The following is a 21,260-nucleotide window of genomic DNA, read 5'->3' on the forward strand; positions in this document are numbered from 1 at the left end:
CCCCCTTTTCTTTATCACGGAATGCAGCGATTTGATTGGATTGTACGCCAACGAATACAGCTTATCTTACAACTCGACAGAAAGACTGTTTCCTCATTGTTTAAAGACTTTCTGTCTAGGACTCTGATTGGCTGTATTCGCTAGCGTACCACCCAGTCAAATCGCTGTCTTTACAGACTTCCGTGATAAGAATAATGGCTATTGCAGTCAATTCAATTCAAATCAACAGTTACGTTCGCATACAAAACTCTTTATTTGATATTTTGTCATAGCTCATGTATTAAACATAATTTGTTTAAGCGGTATTTTTTAATCATTGATGATTTTATTGATTTGTTTGAATAAAATTTGTTACTGAACAGCAGTTTCTAATCACCACCTGCACCACCCATCATCATAGGTTGATTGGGAAAGACAACGGGCTGGTTTTGTCTTCCTACTGTACCAATAGGACATCTGTTAGTGAAGTTATTTTGGAAGGTGTTTTGAACGGACTGTGAGCATGACGTGACAATGACTTGTAAATGTTCTGCGACTCTGAAATGAAAATGAAAATGAAAATACACATTTGTTAAGAGAAGTGATCATCGAAACATTTCAACTCTTAAAGAACTGGGACCTCTTCTCCTCACACACCAATTTAATTCTAAGCCATCACTGTATATTTTACGGGCGATAAACATCGTTTGGAATGTTAATACATAGCTTCAATAAAATCCGATTAGAATAGTAACTGTAACTTCCATTGCTGTAATGCGAAATGTGGACCGACAGAAAGGCAGTAAACGAGAAATAGATATGAAAGCAATAGGCTATAATTGACTTACTTTATAAATTGAGGATTATATGGAGCATTACCACCAAATAGGATAGCAACCAGAGCTTGACTGTCTTGTGGGTTAGATACAACATTACAGAATAACTGATTCTGCCAATAACAATCTTCACCAGTCGACTGTCCGAATAAAGTCGAGGCTGCTTGGAAATCAATGGCGTTACAACTTTGACTGTTGACCACACTTGTCATTTGTTTAGCAGCACACTTCGAAACTTTTTGCAAATATTGCTGTCCCTGAAATTCAAAAGTAAGATTGGGGAACACCTTCAAGTGATCTATTAGAGGAAGGAGCATAAAGGTAGCCTCAAAATATATGATCATATATTTAGATACAACGACAAAAACAATTTTAGCATGTTCGTTTTGTTTTTGTGAGTGTTAGGTTACTGAACTCCCCAGACAAGCAAATTAGAACAACCAATCAAGTGCTTTGTTCAGTAAATGTGAGGATATGGCAAATAACAGACGTTGCAAACCAAAATGTCCAAGCAATATTTCAAGATGAGTTCTTAAAGAAGAATGATGTCAGATCTCCATTGAGTGAAGTTACAGCAAAAAGCGGTTATTAGATAGCTTAGTATACGCCTTTTGAATAAAAATATTTGGCAGTACAGTAACAATTACCAGTATGAAATATTCAACCTTCAGTCATACACTTCTTTTGAACATATTGAAGCGATATTGAATAATATTACCAAGATTTGTCAAAATCTGGGAAGAATCGTGCCTTTTAGTGTTTATGAGCTAAAAATTGAAAACGTTTTCAAGAACAAGGTCAAGAATTTTTTTGATTTTTCTGAAAAATCTATCACGAATTGTGCCTTCTAGAGTGTAATTACGGGCTAAAAATCGAACGTGTCTTCATGAACAAGGGCCATAACTCATACTAAATATTTTTCAATTTTCTGATATTTCGATAGGGTTCATCCTTGGGTGATAACAAACATTTGCACCAAATTTCGTCAAAATCCGCCAATAATTTAACCTTTAAGAGTGTTTACAAGCTAAAATTGAACGAGTTTTCAAGATCAAGGATAATAACTCGTACTAAATATTTATAGATTTTTCTGCTTTTCAATATTCATCCTCTGTGATTACAAACTCTCACACCAAGTTTCGTCTAAATCTGTCAAGAATTGAGCCTCCTAGAGTGTTGACGAGCAATACAAGAACAAGGGCAATAACTCATACTAAATATTTATTGATTTTTCTGATTTTCAATAGTGTTAATCCTTGGGTGACTACAAACAATCATACCAAGTTTCGTCAAAATCAGTAAAAAAATTGTGCCTTCTAGAGTGTTGTCGAGCAACTGTGAACGGACATGGGTGACGTCAATATACGCCCCCGATTTCATGTGAGCGTATAAAAATAAAATACATTTATTTCAATCAAATTGCTACCCAAATAACCAATTAAAACATCTGCCTAGTTCCTCAGAACTTACCTGAAAAGAAAATCTTCCGGAAAGACGTTGAGCCCCTTGACATAACGACTGCATATCATTGACTAAAAACTGGCCTTGAAACAAACATTGCTGTTCAACTTGATTAAAACAGTCGTAAAATCTACAGTCACCACTAGAAGCCAAAATTTGACATTGATTTCCTGTAAATATAACATTTTTATTTATTTAATTTAAAAGATCGAAAATATCAATTAGATTAATAATATAAAGACTGGAGATTTGGGATGACATGGTTTATGTTCATGAATGCGGACATGCTCCGTGTTTGAGAAACTACGAGGTTCTGAACTTTTCGCGATTTTACTTTTGTAGCAATGCCCAAAATGACATTCCAATCGATCTGCAGATGCTTTACTTGCTTATAATTCTCGCTCGATGTTGTTCTTTTCAAGTTAACGAATATGTGGATTTAGTGGTATTGCTACAAAAATATGGGCGTAATAAGTTCTGAACCTGGAAGCTTCCCTGTAACACTTCTTTCTGGCCTTCCCAGACGTGAATCAGGCGAATAGCAAGTGGGAATTTCTATCCTGAATAGCGAAACGGATATCAGGAATTGAGATTTGTGAGTTGGTAAGTAAGGCAACAAACACATACGAAGAATATACTCCATTAAGCCATAATTTACAAAATTGTAACTCACCCTGTTGCTGTGGTTGTTGTCCACCGGGATTTCCAAATGGAAATTGTATCGGCTGGAGTGGAAATATAGATGGCTGTTGTGGTTGGGGAAATGTTTGTCTTCCAGGGTTTGTATCTTGTACCCACCATGGATCAGTATTTGGTTGTGGTACAGGAAACGTTTGTCTGCCAGGGTTTCTGTTTGGTACTCCCCATGGATCAGTATTTGGTGGTTGTTGAAAGTCTGGTTGAAAGTTAGGAAATATTGTTCTCTGTGGCTGTGGAATTCCCCATCCTGATACCGTAGAAGCACTAAGTACAAGTAAAACTGAGGCAAACAAAATATCCATGTTAGCTGTTATAACGTCTCCAACCAATAAACACAGATTGGGAGGACCCCTGTCATTTTATAGTGGAAGCTTGGGATCTTATATATCTGGTGTTACTTTGCAATGACGAATTTAACATTTGCATGATATGTTGAAAAGTAGACCAGGAACTCAGAAAATACATTCAATTAAAGGTACTGTATAATGTGACATTTTGACATTCAGTTACTTGATTAACAGTTGGATGTCAAATAAGAGAAAAAAAATTTAAAAACAGCTGCACTCATTAGATGATGAGTATGAAGTTTTTCGTAGTGACATTATTCACCGATTCTGAGATATGTCAACGATAGTATAGCATGACTCAGGATCATAGCTATATCGAATGCAAGTTCCGCATTAACATATCGAGTGGCCGACTGGCATACCCCCTCTTGCTAAAGCAACATCAGTGAAGGAAGTTATGTTAAAAAGGGTTTGTAAATAAACTCAGCAGCTTCCCTGCAATTCTACTTTTCCTAATGAAGACGGGGAACGCCATGCTGAAAGGTCAAATTTACAATAACCATGTTTTGTTTCTGATTGCTTACACGGCATTTTGTCTGTGACTTAAATGACAATAAACCATTTTTCCGAAATAGACAATTAAGGGGAAAACTAGGTTTAAAAGCGAAAAGCCACCACACCACGGCTTTCTACGATGCTGGTGTTTTTCAATTTTCAACATCTGCATCTGTCACTAACTTTAATCTCCACATTTTTACTAATAGATTTCAATAGACAGTCATTTCCTTTCTATTCTGAGCTTGTTTAAAGTTTAGGCTCTTGAAGACAGTGGTGTTTCGCCATTTTGAGAACTGGAAAGCATTTGTCCAAATTTCCTAAAACAAATCTCAAAGCCGTAGATGTATATTTATCAGATAAATAGGTTTCTGATTTTGGGTTTGACAGTACTCTCTCAACATACACCCTTGGAAAGTCAGTTTACACAAATAATTCGTTCAAGGGGGAAGTGAATTAAAGTTCAAAGTAAATAGTAAGGTGTCAATGAAAATAAATTGGTGCAGTAAGTTGATGTTTATATGCACTCTAATTACACTAAACTAATATTACAGGTTAACATTCAATATTTATTTTCTACAGTCGGGGATTGGACGAGATATGTCTGTAATTTTAATCTGAACAACATTTTGTACCCAACCAAAACCGACGGGCAATCTAAGTTAAAATGGGGCAAAGGGGGTCTAGCTGACTTAACACATACATGTAGGCCTATAAAGACATTTCTTATATCGTCGTCGCATAAAAAGGGGGGAGGGGCATTCATATCCATTAGGCTTCTAGTTGCATCAAGGTCCTGATTTGTAAGATCGGTATTTTACTTCTTACACATATGTGCAAGATACAAAATGTTTTAAATTAGTTTAGAATCCCTTCTACATAATAGTCAACAAAATCATGTAGATTTATTCAAAAGCACCTTTATCTCTCAATAAGACATATTGTGCAACAAAGCTTTACAAAGCAAATACTTCATGGTTAATTGCCATAATCCATTGCGGAGAAGAAAAAGTATTCAAAACCAAACAGAAAATATTTTTGCAGGTTTTATTTGTTGCCATTTGTAAATTGACTTAGTATAATTGGCGTTATACATCAACAATGACAAAATACAGCAATGACTAAATTGCAATACTTGTAACACAGCATTGAACCCTACAAAGTGAGTCCTTACTACACAATATATGAAAAGATGTTAAGTAGGCGACACCTGTTCCCCATTACCAGTATTACATATGAATAAGTTATTGTTTAATTAAAAAAACATAGCACTGAACCACAATCCTTAAAACATTGCACTAAACTACATTCCTTATAACTTAGCTCTGAGTAACAGTCCTTTTACAAAGCGCTTAACCACAATCATTTAAACATAGCACTGAACCTCAATCCTTATAACATAGTTCTGAACCACTGTTCTTAAAATATAGCACTGAACCACTGTTCTTATATCTTAGCATTAGACAATGAAATGAACCACAATCTTTGGAACATAATTCTGAACCAAAATCAATATAACACGGCACTAATCCACAGTCTTTATAACATAGAACTGAACCTAATGGTGCTAGGTTGATTTTACCATAGTACTGAACCACAATCCTTATAATATAGAAATGAACCATAATAACACTACTTTTAACATAGCACAGGGTTAGTACCATAGTAAATTTGATGAATTTCAAAAATATAAGAAGACCTAACAATCACTTGAATAATGAAGTCTAATCCTTGAACAAATGAAGAAATAGACATTGAAAGTAAATCACTTGGCACAGACTGATATATTCCAGGAATGATAGAATATATGGAATTGTATTTAAACTGTTGTCAAAGTTGTTTTGTGTAAAAATCAAATGAACTTTTGAACTTATTATATGTAATAAACATACAGTAATTACTCTATAATAGTATAACATGTAATAGAATAACACATTCATATAGCTTCTAAGTCAATATGTCTCACTCTTGAATTCTTTGCCTGAAAAAAAAAAATTATGAAGTTTTCTATCAGGCAAATTTGCTTTAGCAGCAGAAACGGTCCTATATTCATCTGTCATCTTTCATGAGCATAGCTTTGTAGCAAACCAGTCTGTCAGGCTTTTTCAATGTTTGATTGGCATTACTGTCTTAAAATATCTATCTCAAATCAGATTATACCCTAGCTTCTTACTTACTGAGCTACTGTGATATTAAAGTATTCCATCTATCACTAGGGCAACTGATTACGAAAAGAAGGCTTAATTAAAAATATATGTTTTCAAATATTGGAGCTATGTAATGTACTGTATATTTTCTAACCTTGAGTTTTGTCTCTATTCTGTCAGTCTGTAAACCTATTTGTTCAGCTAATAATGGTCCATAAGATAACATAAACTTTTCTACATCTTCAACTGTTTTAGCTGTAACCATTTTCTATAATATAAAAATCAAGCATCAAATTAAAAAATACTAAAAATATATAACATGGAATTTAGTCAGCCATTGTTTTCTAAAATAAAGCAATATAATATCTATGATTACATAGTTGGGTACAGTCATGTTTAAAAAAAAATGTACTTGAAAATACTCATACAGAATAGGTCTCAATATTTTTTTTTTTAGATCATTTGTCAATATAACAATAATTCACTGACTTTACATCTGAAACAAAGCACTAAAACGATTAGTCTGTATATGTTACATACTCATCAATACCCCAATACATATCCTGTATATATCCAGATTGAAATTTCAATACTATTCCAATAATAATTGCAAATGAAATGAACAGGAGTGTTCTCTTCTGCAACTAATTGGGCTAATGAAGACGGGCAATGCCATGCAGTGTGCACTGAGGCAAATTTAGAAATTATTAAATTTATAGATTGTATTAGTATAATACCTTTAACATTTCATCTTTATTATGAGCTCTTCTTAAATAATCTCTTGTTATTTCTTTAAAATCAAAATTCACCTCAGCTTTAAACCTGATCAAACCACCTGATTCAATAGCTTTTACATCATGTACAGATCTGTAGGGAGAATATTATATTTTACACAATGGTTGTTTTTTACTCTATGAACTGGTAAAACAATTATTCACATAAAATGAAGTTTTACGTCCTAGGTTTCTGCTCCAAATTGGATTTACAAAAACATGAAACACCATGAAATGTCTACTGACAGCAGCTCAGTGTATGGTCCCATCCAAATGACTGGCACAGTCTCCTGTAACCTGCATCACTGAAACTGGTTTGAAAAATCCATAAGTATCATTAGGATTTATGCTGGGATCGAAGCCTGCATCCGGGTTTAGTGAGAAGTTTGTAACCCACTGAGCCAACCTAGTCTCCTAAATATTCAATGACTTTATTGGCATCAGAACAGATAATACAATAGCTGTTACCAATGTATTACCAAAGTGTAATTTAGGATATTCCAGTTTGGTTTTGCAGTTTCTATCGTTAGTATTTTGGGTTGGGGGTTATCACCACTGACTGTAAATCAATCTTACTTTATCATTCTGTCATTTTCTAATAAATCTTTTAACACTTCTATTTCATTCTGAGGTATAGATCTGTCAATAGAAATATGAGTTTAGTAGTAAATGTATAAAAAGGCTGATTTTAAAAAAAAAGGTAGTATTACATCCCAAATAAAGTTAATCAGGTTGAAAGTTATTCATCGATTTTTCAGAATCCAATGTGATGTGTAAAAGGGACATGTTCTTTAAATATTACGTTTTTTCAGATGAGAGAGTTAAATTTCTATGTCCAGCGACTTACTTTTCAGCTATACTATCCACATTAATTTTACTATTAGTAATAGCAACACCTGCTAATAAACACCCTATTACTATAGAACCAATAGGATCCATAATTAATAAACTTTCATAGGAACTAGACAGTGCCATACAAACACCAGCAAATGAGACTCCTATTACAGCAATCAGATCTTCAGAAAATACCAGAGTTACAAACGGATCAATGCCAGAAAATACTGAAATGACAGAGAGAAATATCTATATTTTACAAATATAAAAGCTTTTCGAGACTCCTTCCTTTTTTGTTTGCATTGGTCAAATCTATATATAATGAATTATATTAACATAATAAACAGAAAGAAAGTATGTCAAATCAACAACTTGTTTAAAGATAGCTTGCCAGGCAAGGTAATATACGCCCATTTCATGTGGGCATATAAAAAGTAAGAAGTGATGACAACAAATAAATTGTAACTTTGACTTCAATACAATATATCATTATGATAATTACATCAGTACCATCTTTAAATGATACTAATTTTAATGATTGTTTAAATGAATTATGATATCCTTGTCCTACTCAAACAGAATTATATATATATGCTTACAATATCTTTTGAAAGAAAGACCCATTGCTTTAGATTCTGTTTCTATTCTCTTGTAGGCTCTACTGAAAGAATCTGAAAATAAAATAATCTATAGTAACAAGTAAGTGATACATAGGACCTACATTGCATGACAAAGATTCTAAGGATATAGAAATAGATCAGTTAATGCTGCTCTCTCTATTAAAATAACCAATAGAAGACTTTGGTAAGAGTCAAGTTGATATATCAGAGTTGATACTTACATAACTCTAGAGCTAATGATATACCAATCACACCCATACCCTACAATATAACACATGATATTTCAGTTATTTTTCAGGTTATTTTAGGTTAACAAAAACCATATACCAAGTAATAAATTCACTTCTGCACCAAAAGATTTGTTGACTTTTTAGATTTTAGTAGGTTTCTTGTAATTTCTACATAAATAACCTAGTATAGTCATGTTATTGTAATCTTATTGAGTGACATCACTGCAAAAAGATATCAAATCGGCCATCCAGATAATAATAACGGTCTGCAGAATTCAGATAGCTATAAACTTCTCTTGTTACAACAGGTCATATCTTTTATGTTCAATGATAGGTTTGGGGTTTTTATGTCCGAAAGTGATGGAGATGAAATTCACTGGACAAATCTAGGGACAAATAATCACTCACCACTGATGTGTTCTGTAAATTCATTGAATCTAAACTTGTTATCATTTCAACGCCATGCCATATTGATAATATAGACCCCAAACCAAACGATGAAACACCACACAATAATGCAAATATATTACGACGCTTCATATAACCATACCTATAATAAATTCATACAAGTAACATGTATTTTGTACAGTCATTACATGTACTGTAAGAAGCTTATTCCTTGTGTAGTCCAATGACTTTATGTCACTTGATTGGCAATAATTTCTTTATTGCAGTGTTGCAAAACAATTTGATAAGAAATACAGGTAACAAAGTTTAAACTTACGGATAATTTAAATCTGCTTCTCTTGAAGATAAATAAGTTACATAAGCTAATACAAGCTACAATATCAAAACAAAGGAGTGAGTGTTTTAATGAAGACACATTGTGAGTTTTCTATCCAAGTTTCATGAATCAGCCTTCAATCAATATCTAAAATAGCTGAGATAACACTTTAATTCTAGTAATTTAGAATTTGAACAAAATTAAAACTATCCATGTCTTTGCTTCATAATTTGTGCAAAATTTCAGGTGTAAGGTGGGCTGGATATCCTCAAATAGTGTCAGAGGTGAATTTGTATTTTGGCTTAAATTCTTCAGAAGGATAATTTTTGGTAACGTCAAAACCTTGTGAACATGGTAAGCAAGGGTGGACTAAAGGAATGTTTCTCTTCCTTTGTTCTTAAAGTTACATTGTGTTGATTATTACTTATCCTACCTAAATGATAAGTGTGTAAGTACTAACCTGATTGACAGTATCAGCTAAAGAATGGAGAAATTCTGCGTACATACTAGCTGATCCTGTATAACTTGCAGCCCAGAATTTCAGTACTGATAGTAAAGCATTTCTGTAAAGGAAATTAAAGAGAAGTTTATATCCTACTTTTCTGCAGTTTAGTTGATTGAAGGTTGGTAGCAATGAACAACAATGAAGAAACTCTGGTAATGAAGATTTAGTTTGCACTTTGATATTGTCATAAAATAACCTACAGCATAAAAAGCCTCATTTAATTGTTTGATTTGAGAAACTAGGTGGTTTTTCAGTGAGTTCCTCCTTTTTAACAGTTCCTCGTACAGCCATTTACCAGTCATTGCTTTTTTGTAGAAATACCACGAAGAAAGCTAAACTGATTATAATTATGCATATGATTATATGCTTTCCTCTATATTTATAGATTTATCTCCCATGGATAGAAGGGCTTGAACATTTTAATTTAAAAAATACTTACACTCCAAGAGCTGATAAAACTACATTCATTGGTCCTATTTTATTATCTTTCTGTAAAATAATGAATATGAATAATCGAATTAATTATGAAGAAAGATAAAACAATGTCAACCAACCCATGAGTTCTTTCAAGTCAAGATATCACATAGAATAACACTTATTTTGAGTTCAATGGAGTAATTGATCAAGAAATATTTTCCAAGAGTTTTATTAATCATCTATTCAAATAACATTAAGTGTAACATCATATCCTGTTCCTTCCTAATAAAAAAAAAAAAAAAAAGATGTTAATATTCTTTTTCTTTTTCACACCAATGTTATAGTTATTAGTAAAAGATTTACCTCTAGTTTCGGAGCTTTCCTAGGATTAAATTTATACATCTTTGGGTCTACAGTACCTTCTTGTTTTCTACCAAGCTTAAAAACTATCAAAAGAACCAAATCATCCATAAATACATTTCTTTCAAAGTCCTAGAATGGGATAGTTAATTCAGGTGGTTTGGGCACATAACAGCTACTTTAGGACTCGTTGTCACCTTTATTAATTTGATTTGGCATGCTAAAATCTAAAAACGTGTAAAAGTCAAAAAGTCAAAAAGTATTCTTGTGATGCCAAACTGGTGGTAAATTTGGAATTACAGCTAGTAGACAGGATTACGGGTAAACCCCAGTTTTATCCTGATAAAATATGTCATTTTGGCTTCTTTGATTTTTAGAAAAAGACATACATCATGTATTATATAATTGACAACATGTTTCCAGAACTCACAATGGAATGGATATGGTTCTAATCTTTTCATCTTCTCTTTCTCAATAGCTTTTAAACTTCCCCATTTCTTGATAGCTCTACAACACAAAGAAAGGGAAATAAGACTCTTTAACATTAATGTAGGTAATCTCCTAAGTCTCTAAAGGGATGAGATAGACATGTTTATCAAAGATTAAAATTTTAATAATTCTAGGAGTGAGGTTAAAACTTTTTACATCTAGGCATAATTGTTAATTATCATCAGTGAAGAATTTTAGACAATAATTTGTGAAAAATCTTTAAAAAGTGACTTTTTTGATTGGAAATAATTTTAAAACAATGGCCAGGTATTTCAGAGCTCTAAAAAAATACGAGCCAATCCAGAGTCCTGTTCAATCCTATACTATAATAATAGAAATATTATAACATGGGATATGTAGATAATGTTTCAATAGATGATATTTAACTGACTTACATATATTCAACATCACTACGTAAAAATAGTTCAAAGTTTTCACCCAGATGGTATGGACTTCTACTTTTAAAACATGGTAGACTTTCTATTTCCCTACAATAAATCAGACAACCAAATTAATATTTATCATATACCTAGCCTCTAATAAACATTTTGATGCATTAATCTAATCTTTATAATCTTTATTCCAGTGATTTTTAAACTAATTCTTGCACTTTATTTCGTTTGATATATATTGAAGAATTGCCATGCCTTCTCTGATTTCTATACATAATGAAAATGTACTTACTTCTGTGTAAGTAAGTACTTCTGCATTGCATTAAATGGTTCAATATAAATATTATCTTTGAAATAATAATAATCATTCTTTAATACATCTTTACTTTTCACTTTACCCTTATCTACAGAAAAAAATAAATTATATAACACAATGAACTCATACTCTTGTAAAATAGATGATTGCTGACAACCCTAAACTATTTCTTTTTCCTACTGTTCCCAGAAAAAGGGGCTTTTGTTGTTCAATACTGTTCAAATCTGTAGATTTAAGAGCAAACCTCTGAATTCACTTAGCTTATGTGGCTTAATTGATTTCAATATAAAATAAAATGTTACCTTGAACGTCTGTAGATTTTACATTCTGACTATTTTGTGAATCTGAGCTTATTACTCTAACATGGTGTATAGGGAATAAAAATAATTGTTTTGATTTATTTCTATATCTAGGTTGAAATAGTCTGGTAGCTTGACAACCTGTAAAATACAGAAACAAACTATAGGTCAGAGAAAATTAACATGTTATTTAAGCCAAGAGCAAACAGGAGCCATCAGCTCAGGGAGAATTCATCCGTGCACTTTTCATTAAGGCTATAGCTTCCGTGTGCAGGTAAATTTGTGTAAGATTTTGTTCATTCGTGCCAAATTCTTAAAAAACCAATGTGTTTTATAATTTTTAAATAAAAGAGAAAGCGAAGCATAAATGTTTTTGAATTTTTCTATTTTGTTTAAGAGAATTGGAAGAAAATTGGAATATCAACCTTAAAATATTACTGTTAGAAAATTTTTTTTGTCAGTTTAAATTGAAAAGAAACACATTTTTCATAAATATCTACTAAAAAAAGTCACAAATTTTGGCTGCAATTTGTCCTCTGTAAAAACAAATTTTGAAGACATAATATGTGCTCAAGCATTCAAACAGTACTATTTTGAGCCTGCTATTCCACTTCCAAGAATAATGGAAAACATTCAAAAAACGTTTTACTTTGCTAATTAATCTAACAATAATATTACCTTTACAAGATATTGACAGTGTTCTAAGAACTGTGTTAGTCGATATTGACTGATGGCTTGAATACAATATTTTGTTTATAAATAAACATTGGACTCTTCTTTGGCTTAACGGAAACATCATCTTGACTCTGGAATATATAGATGATACATGTAGGCCTACTTTTAACTTTGTTGGATTGATTTGTCTATAGAATGTAGACTTCAAGAGAAAGATTAATGTCAAATTTTTATGAATAAAGTTGTGTTTTAGAAAGTAAGACGATTGGTAAGCCATAGATGTAGTTAAGATACTCATTGAATCTCTTGTCAGAGTGTAAAATTACTTGCTTTCAAATACACTTACTTTTACTTTTAGAAGAAAATGTCTTTCTCAAAATTGGATATTGCAGCCAAATGCATGTAAAATAGAGTTCAGAGTTTACATTGCACTAAACTTTCAAAGTACTGCCACTGACATTTTTTTCCCCACACAGTGAAGAAGTGTACATGGATACTACTACTATTACCTTTTGATCCAAAACTATTCTTCAGTCTCTGAGTTGTGATAGCACTATGAAAGTATGATGGCTTCTTGACCACCATACAAATTACTTATATTTCAAATCAACCCTACTACAACCCTAATTTGTTTAAAATATCAAGAGCCAGATAAAAAGTACCAAGATTCATTTCAAGGCACCTCAAACTTTAATTTTCGGACTAAAGGGCATGTATGCATAAAAGTCATTGAGCTTCGGACTACGTCGTTTATTGCTTATTTACTTAGTTTTTCTCTTATATTTGTTGATTTCCTTCAGATGACTAGCAATTAAATCTTTCGACGAGATCAAGCGATTTATTATTATCAATCATAAAATGTATACAATGCAACAGTGTATTCTAAACGATAATAAAGAAATTTCTTCGAATCATTGTCAAATCATTCCATGAAACCGGAAATACATTCAGAAAAATTGTTGTGGTCTGACTCCAAGGTCAAGGTCTTTTCAAAGTGAAGGTTGGATATATCAAAATAATCATATTTTGTTAGAATAAAAAAGTAACTATGTTTCTTAGTCTTACTTAGTCTTTGGTTTTGATTGAAGAAATGTCAGCAAATGAAAAACATTTAATTTGGAAAAATTAATTATATAAGCTTCAATATTAAAAATATTAAAACGGAAATTTGAAAAACATGTCACTCAGATCTTTAGAAACTGAGTGACCTATATAATTCAACCTGCCTCCCTACTGAAGTTGGACATCTTAAATAATAATCAATTTAAAAAAAAATTTCAAAGTAAACTTGAGCATAATAAATTTGAAATAAATCAAACTGTTTTTTCATATTTTTCAGGTCTGGTAAAAGTACATTTATTGAAGCATTTGATAAACATTTGACCAGTAAAAATCATAAAGTAGTGTTTGTATATCAAGTGTTTATATCATGTGTAAAACCTAAAATTTCTATGGCTTAGATGATAATCATGAGTAGAATAAATGGACGACTTTTACGGTCGGCATGTGATTTATGTGGTAGATCTAGATTAAAACTATCCAAGAATTATTTAGAGACAAACAGACAGAAACTTAGTCATCTAACAACTTCATTAGATGTTTCAGTACCGGTATCTAAAAAGAAGTTACAACACCCAAATGTAGCTAAGGACTATATAAATGTGGAAAATTATCTTGGAAAAGAAGATGAGACTGTGATTAATTTATACAATGGATTAAGGAATGGTCAACGCTCTAGTTTAGCAAGGGCAATAACTCTTGTTGAAACTTCACATAAAAAGAAAAAAAAACAAGCACAGTTATTATTGATGAAGATACTGCATGATAATATAGCTGAAAATACTCATTCCTTATCCAAACAGACAACATTTAGAATAGGTAATTGATATCAACTTGGTTTGGTATTATTACAAAATGTATCTGTAACAGCAGATTTTGCAAAAATATATCATGGATCATATATGGAATGTAATATTTGAAAAATTCTTCTGTTTTGCAGTTTGCAATCTAAAAATTGGTATTAAAGGGATTGTAAAAGGGTTTTTCTAAAATTCATGTGAATCGGCCACACTGATAGCATGAATTTGCACCGCAAAATACGCTTTATCAAATGAGAACCTTTGTGATTAAAGACATCATCAAACACTTAGTTTTAGTAGAATGCTATCAGTGTCCCTGATACACTTAATTTTCTTTCAGAAAACATCTTTACAATCCCTTAAAGATAAAGTAATAAATTTGAAATAAATCAAATTGTTTTTTCAGGTTTATCAGGTCCACCAGGGGCTGGTAAAAGTACATTTATTGAAGCATTTGGTAAATATTTGACTAGTAAAAATCATAAAGTAGCTGTGTTAGCTGTTGATCCTTCTTCATCTACTACTGGAGGTAGGGTAAATGTTAGTTTTCAAATTCGGAAGATTATATATCACACTCAGTTTAATTGAGTAGAGCTCATCTTATGTGTATTGAGTAAGCAATCCTCATCAGCACAGCTTTAATAGAAATGAGGGTAGCTTTCCCTAATTTGACTTGAGGTGTAGGAGCAAAGTAAACTCACTGACTGGCAGTGATAAGAGAATATTCTGAAGTGCAAAGACCCTCAACTCTTTTTTAAGAAAGTGCTAGGAATTCTCCATAAATTAAGGTCAAGGCTCATATTTTCTCATTATGAAATATACATGATGCCATTCTGTGATTGAGTTGGTATCCTTTTTCCAGGGCTTAAAAAGCTATAAACTCTTTTATGGTTATTTCTATAGGTTCATTGTTAGGAGATAAAACTAGGATGCCAGAACTGTCGTGTGATGATAATGCGTATATACGACCCTCGCCATCTTGTGGTACTCTAGGTGGTGTAACTAGAACTACCAATGAAGCTATAGTATTATGTGAAGGTACTGGATTTGATGTTGTTATTGTAGAAACAGTTGGTAAGTGTTATATTATACAATTACTAGTATCAGTATACTATCATCATATACGAAAAATTATAAATTCTTAAATGCCAAAAACACAATCATATATTTTTGTCACAAAGCTGCAAGTTTTTTTTTCTTCGTTATGAAGATGTAACACAATTTGAAAAAACCAGTGAAATGAATGGCCGTCGCTTTTCGTAGCGCCCTGCACAAAAATGTGCATAAAAAAACATATAGCCCTCCCTACTTAACCCTAACTAAGTCACTAAAGCCATTAAAAAGAATTGCCACCATAGATCAAAGTAAAAGTCAGGGAATCTAGAGTTCCCATCAGACATGGCTGGTACGTACAGTAAAAGCAACAATTCTGATGTTACACTTGATATTGATATTTACAATTGTCAGATTTTTTAAGCAACTCTATTCCTGATCAATGTTTGTTATTTTGATTTGATGTGACAATATGGTTATTGTTAATGTATTATTACAGGTGTAGGTCAATCTGAGTTTGCTGTAGCTGATATGGTAGATATATTTTGTTTATTAATACCCCCAGCAGGAGGCGACGAACTTCAAGGTAAATTCGATACTTGTGACACTCTGTTCTTAAAGTTGTCAAAATATTGGATGTCAAAAATATTTCAGCAATTTTTTGACAATTTTAGGTCAAGGTATAACAATATTATATAAAACATCTTATGAACAACCTCAAGTCTTTCAGAAGATGAAAAAACACCTGTTTAAGTGCTATTTATTTATATTTGTAGGAATAAAGAAGGGTATAGTAGAAGTAGCTGATATAGTAATCGTTAATAAGAGTGATGGTGATTTAATACCAGCTGCCAGAAGAATACAAACAGAATATATCAGTGCTTTAAAATTCATGAGAAAAAGATCCAAAGTTTGGAAACCCAAGGTATAAATGATTTTATTGCAAGTGTTCCAAGTATTGTTTATTTCTTATATTAATATATTTATGAAATGACAAAAGTTAAAGAGTTATTTGTATGAAACATGATTCCCTTAGTATAATGCAAAGTTTTACACTTTTATAAAAATGGACCAAAATAATCTTGTTTTAGAATCCTGGAATCTGGTTCAAAATTGTTCTAGAAATACAGAAACATACCTTGTTTCAAATGTTCATAGTATGTTTGTATGTTGCTAGACTTCCAATCCTTTCCTTTATTATCACATAACTATCACTAACTTTTTCTTATGATGAGGTTAGAACCTCTTTTGAGTTTTGAATGTTTTGCACTGCTCTTTGAATAAAAAAATAAATCTGAACTGCAAAATGCAAACTGAAAATCCCAAATAACAGAATTAAATTCTATTGTTATAGTTATTGGTTTTGTATTTCAGGTGACTAGGATTTCCTCCTTTACTAAAGATGGCATTCCAGAATTGTGGGATACATTGAGTGAATATCGTAAAGTAATGGTTGAATCTACTGAATTCACCACACGTAGACAAAAACAATTAAAAATTTGGATGTGGAACCATATTAAAGATAATATATTAGATGTTTTCTGTGAAAACCATAAAGTTGAAGATAAGCTACCAATGTTAGAAAATCTTGTTATGAAAGGTGCAGTAACTCCTGGATTTGCTGCAGATCTATTGCTGCGAGACTTCATACAGACTTTCAAATGATGAATGTAAATGATTGAGAGTTTCTTGCAATTTGTGATACCGGTATATTTTTTAGAATGTTGCAAAGTGATTTGACAGAACTTAATATGTTACCTTGCACATAGAAATATTTAAATGACTGGTGATTGGATCAAATATTAGATTTTTTAATGACTAATGAGAATTTATACTGGGATAGATTGGAAAGAGTAACATGGAACATTGGAAACATGTGTCTGGTTCTATACATGAGAATAAAACTTATGGAGCTAAAAGAGATCTGTAGAGATGAAGGAAGGAAAATTTTTAATTTTTTGACATAAGATTGCAAATATTTTGTAATTTAAGTGTAATTAAGTAATTTATGTGTTTGTTTTGACTACAATAATTATAAGTACATGTATCATATTATTTGTTTTGACTATAAATAACTCGAATAATGATAACAATAAATTTTAATAAAAATAAAATATAACATAATAACGAATACAGCTTTGGTGAAATAGTATTGCAAAATCAATATTCAGAAATAACATGTCAACAGCAGCTAGGTTGAGAGAACCGACCCGTTTTATCTCAAAAAGTCTAAGGATGAAAAATTGCCATTACATTAAGAGATACCACTCTTACGACAAAAATTGATTGTACGATTTTTTCGAGAAACAGGGCCTGGATATTAAGCTGTTAATGTTGAAGTTCTCTTTGAAAAAACATTAACAGTTTCAAGGTTGGTTTACTGAAGGCACCACCACCTCCAACAAGTCCTGGATAGTCTATAATACAAACCAATTCCCAGCCTTGTTGACCCATTTCAGTTATCTTACCCTCCCAGGCCAAGTTAGATTTGATGTTAAACAAGCCTGATCGACCTACGTCATAAATAAATTCTACCATTGTACCTTCGTATTTTTGAGTATTGTCATTCATTTGATCTTCCGGTTTTTCAAAGAACCAAATAGTATTCAAGTTGATGCCTGCTTGCATACTCATTAACCCTTGCTGCATGTTCATACTAGATGACATATCAAAAAAGATGTTCACCATTTTCCAGCCTTGAGAAAGGGGACCATGGAAATTTCCAAGCCAGTCACAGTTGACAATAGTTTGAGGGTTGCCTAAACCTTGTATTTTCATAGAGATTTGTACAGGTACTGGTATAGTTTGGTATACAAATTTTCCTCTCGACATATTTGGTATCTCAAAAAATAAATCAACTCCAGAAACTGAAAGAGAAAATTGAAAAAATGATGATAGAGTATACAGATATACTTGAGGATAAGATGGGATGCACATTATACATGCTTGTAGTTATTCAATTCAAAAAATTATTTTGTAAAAATACAAATCATTTGAGTTACATTATGAACTGTGGGATTTTGGCTCATTGGAAATTTCTTTGAGTAAGTGGAATAGAGGATATAGAGAGGTAGGTGCTTACCAGGAGATTTTCCAGACATTTGATTCATATATCCAGAAGACACAGAGTTTCCACTAGCACACAGAGTGACAAACCGACCACCATTTTGACTGTGTGTCATAATTGATGATAGGAGATGGTTAGTTTCAGTGTTCACCTCGGTTGAGGTATTGCCAAATAAAGGTATCAAACCATGCCTTATCTGTGTTGGTTGAATACTGGATCTCTCTATAAGCAGTGTATATGTGTTCTCTGGCTCGCTTTCCTTCTTCATATAAATAGCCTGAAATTAAAAATGGCATCATAGTTATATTACATACCCGTACGGCCATTTGTTCGTTGAAAATTTCTATTGTTTTTTTTTTTTGTAAACAATATTTTATTTCGTTAAGAAAATGGATTGGAGAACAGGCTAGCCTATATAACACCTCTCCGCGAAGTGTTTTCTATTGTTATTGTCAGGCTGAACATTTTCATTTCAGTGTTCCTTTTTATTTAGTCATAGACTGGCTGAAAATTTCAATGTTACCACACTCAGTCATGGTAAAGTCCAATATTTCCAGCGAACTCTACACTACGTCACCGTCAAGTTCAATATTTCCAGCGAACCCTACACTATGTCATCGTTAAGGACAATATTTCCTGCGAAAACCACAATAAGTCACCGTCAAATCCAATATTTCCAGCGAACCCTACACTATGTCATCGTCAAGTCCAATATTTCCTACGAACACTACACTATGTCACCGTGATCAAGTCCAATATTTCCTGCGAACCCTACACTAAGTCACCATCAAGTCCAATATTTCAAATGGTCACTACACTGTGTTATCGTTAAGTCCAATATTTCCAATGGTCACTACACTATGTTATCGTCAAGTTCAATATTTCCAATGGCCACTACACTATGTTATTGTCAAATCCAATATTTCCAATGGTCACTACACTACGTCATCGTCAAATCCAATATTTCCAATGGTCACTACACTGTGTTATTGTCAAATCCAATATTTCCAATGGCCACTACACTGTGTCATCGTAAAGTCCAATATTTCCAGCGAACCCTACACTAAGTCACCGTCAAGTCCAATATTTCATATGGTCACTACACTGTGTTATTGTCAAGTCCGATATATTTCCAATGGTCACTACACTATGTTATCGTCAAGTTCAATATTTCCAATGGTCACTACACTGTGTTATTGTCAAATCCAATATTTCCAATGGTCACTACACTACGTCATCGTCAAATCCAATATTTCCAATGGTCACTACACTATGTCACCGTCAAGTTCAATATTTCGAATGGTAACTACACTATGTTATCGTTAAGTCCAATATTTCCAATGTCATTACACCAAGTTATTGTCAGGTCAAATATTTCCATTGCCACTTCTTTCAGACGTTGTAAGGTCCACTTATTCCAATGTTATTACACTCAGTTATTGTCAAGTCCAATATGTCAATGTCACCACACTCACATATTGTCAGGTCCAATATTTCCAAGGCCACCCCACCCAGTCATTATCGGGCCGAATATTTCTATTGTCTCTACTCTCAGTCATTGTAAGGCCGAATATTTCCAATGTCACTACACTCAACTATTTTCAAGCCGAATATTTCCAATATCATTACGCTCAAAGATTGTCAGATTCAATATTTCCATAGATTATGTTACAAATGAGAGGCTTTTCTTACTCATACCAGTAATAATCTTATTGGCTGCTGAAGATAAAGCTTGTGTATGACAAGCCAAGAAACAGTATATGATCCTTGCAATTACAAATTGTATGAGAAAATAAAGAAATGCTTAAGACATTCTTAATACCTGGTACGGTAATTTGACTGTAGTAGACATCATTTGAGTCTGGACTTGGCCTGGTACGTTTCTGTAACACACCATGTGGAAGCCCTCTGCCATTGGTGCTGAAAGCAATGGGTAGAAGGAATCCATATCCGAAGATGTCAACTGATCTCCTTGTTTAAGAGCAAACATCTTTCCGGTCATCGACACTTCTGTGTTCACAAATCTGTACTCAACTTTAGGTCCATAGTAAGGGGGTGCGGAGGCTGCAGGATTGGAATTAATAACTGTACCTCCCGAGTTTGAAGACGCTGCACATCCCATGATTGAAATTTGTAGAAAGAATGGTTGAAAACTATCCTTTTGCAAAGGCACTGGTTATACCATCAACGTTTCAGTGGCGACCGTAAATGCTGAAAAGTAAAATCAAAACCAGTATTTCACAATCATTTTTATACCACGAAGTGGAGCTAATGCGTTTCATTACAGTTTACACACTGTCACCCTAATCCGACAATGATGATTGCAATACATTTATACCTATGTTGCGCAATGCCATATCAAATAATAAGCTTATACTATGTCTTGACTGATGATCATGACTTAGTTTTGTATTACAATAAAGAATTCAGTTATCTGTTACCACTATACAAATAATTGTACGCCAGCCGTCCTAATGTACCGTTCATATTATACTATAATGTATTTGAAATCTGCACGCGAAATATTACAATTCGTACCTTTTGTATTTAAATTAAGAGAAATTTGCCTTTGCTACACCCTAAAACTAGGTTATATTCACTTTGGTCAAATAATTTCACAATATCCAACCATGTTTGTTGACGCAGTTGCTATAAACAGTTCAATACAAAACAGCTATTCTGT

The 21,260-nt window shown here is 32.6% G+C and overlaps 4 protein-coding genes across 4 annotated transcripts; 1 reads left to right on the forward strand and 3 right to left on the reverse strand.

Annotated features, from left to right (window-relative positions):
• Positions 1-229: 229 nt before the first annotated feature.
• LOTGIDRAFT_234526 (hypothetical protein) lies at positions 230-3,302 on the reverse strand. The gene is made up of 4 exons (XM_009062630.1): positions 2,950-3,302; positions 2,286-2,446; positions 828-1,072; positions 230-537 (listed from the first exon to the last, which is right to left on the reverse strand). The coding sequence occupies exons 1-4, from the start codon at positions 3,275-3,277 to the stop codon at positions 369-371; spliced, it is 903 nt and encodes a 300-aa protein (XP_009060878.1). The 5' UTR covers positions 3,278-3,302; the 3' UTR covers positions 230-368.
• A 2,451-nt stretch (positions 3,303-5,753) lies between these two features.
• On the reverse strand, positions 5,754-12,722 carry LOTGIDRAFT_165600 (hypothetical protein; the record flags this gene model as incomplete). Its single annotated transcript, XM_009062631.1, has 17 exons — positions 5,754-5,798; positions 6,119-6,232; positions 6,702-6,831; positions 7,314-7,376; positions 7,585-7,798; positions 8,171-8,242; positions 8,413-8,452; positions 8,830-8,971; positions 9,146-9,201; positions 9,606-9,708; positions 10,090-10,139; positions 10,431-10,559; positions 10,817-10,934; positions 11,312-11,404; positions 11,601-11,712; positions 11,927-12,064; positions 12,602-12,722. The coding sequence occupies 17 exons, from the start codon at positions 12,720-12,722 to the stop codon at positions 5,754-5,756; spliced, it is 1,740 nt and encodes a 579-aa protein (XP_009060879.1).
• Positions 12,723-14,214: 1,492 nt separating this feature from the next.
• On the forward strand, positions 14,215-17,639 carry LOTGIDRAFT_193351 (hypothetical protein). The gene is made up of 6 exons (XM_009062632.1): positions 14,215-14,476; positions 14,864-14,986; positions 15,361-15,531; positions 16,010-16,096; positions 16,287-16,435; positions 16,885-17,639. Exons 1-6 carry the CDS (start codon positions 14,407-14,409, stop codon positions 17,173-17,175), a joined length of 891 nt encoding a protein of 296 aa, XP_009060880.1. The 5' UTR covers positions 14,215-14,406; the 3' UTR covers positions 17,176-17,639.
• On the reverse strand, positions 17,594-21,215 carry LOTGIDRAFT_234529 (hypothetical protein). Its single transcript, XM_009062633.1, has 4 exons — positions 21,116-21,215; positions 20,400-20,788; positions 18,593-18,854; positions 17,594-18,377 (listed from the first exon to the last, which is right to left on the reverse strand). The coding sequence occupies exons 2-4, from the start codon at positions 20,697-20,699 to the stop codon at positions 17,839-17,841; spliced, it is 1,101 nt and encodes a 366-aa protein (XP_009060881.1). The 5' UTR covers positions 20,700-20,788; positions 21,116-21,215; the 3' UTR covers positions 17,594-17,838.
• Between the last annotated feature and the right edge of the window lie 45 nt (positions 21,216-21,260).

The sequence above is a fragment of the Lottia gigantea genome (assembly GCF_000327385.1).
Source record: "Lottia gigantea unplaced genomic scaffold LOTGIsca_52, whole genome shotgun sequence".
Lineage (NCBI taxonomy): Eukaryota > Metazoa > Mollusca > Gastropoda > Lottiidae > Lottia > Lottia gigantea.

Coding starts and splice junctions, on each gene's coding strand:
- LOTGIDRAFT_234526 (XM_009062630.1), bottom strand. CDS start 3,277: ATGGATATTTTGTTTGCCTCAGTTTTACTTGTACTTAGTGCTTCTACG. Junction 2,447..2,949: donor ACAACAACCACAGCAACAGG/GTGAGTTACAAT, acceptor TTATATTTACAG/GAAATCAATGTCAAATTTTG. Junction 538..827: donor TATAATCCTCAATTTATAAA/GTAAGTCAATTA, acceptor TTTTCATTTCAG/AGTCGCAGAACATTTACAAG.
- LOTGIDRAFT_193351 (XM_009062632.1), top strand. CDS start 14,407: ATGAAGATACTGCATGATAATATAGCTGAAAATACTCATTCCTTATCC. Junction 15,532..16,009: donor TGTTATTGTAGAAACAGTTG/GTAAGTGTTATA, acceptor GTATTATTACAG/GTGTAGGTCAATCTGAGTTT. Junction 16,436..16,884: donor CCAAAGTTTGGAAACCCAAG/GTATAAATGATT, acceptor TTTGTATTTCAG/GTGACTAGGATTTCCTCCTT.
- LOTGIDRAFT_234529 (XM_009062633.1), bottom strand. CDS start 20,699: ATGGGATGTGCAGCGTCTTCAAACTCGGGAGGTACAGTTATTAATTCC. Junction 18,855..20,399: donor CAGTCAAATTACCGTACCAG/GTATTAAGAATG, acceptor TTTTAATTTCAG/GCTATTTATATGAAGAAGGA. Junction 18,378..18,592: donor AATGTCTGGAAAATCTCCTG/GTAAGCACCTAC, acceptor TTTCTCTTTCAG/TTTCTGGAGTTGATTTATTT.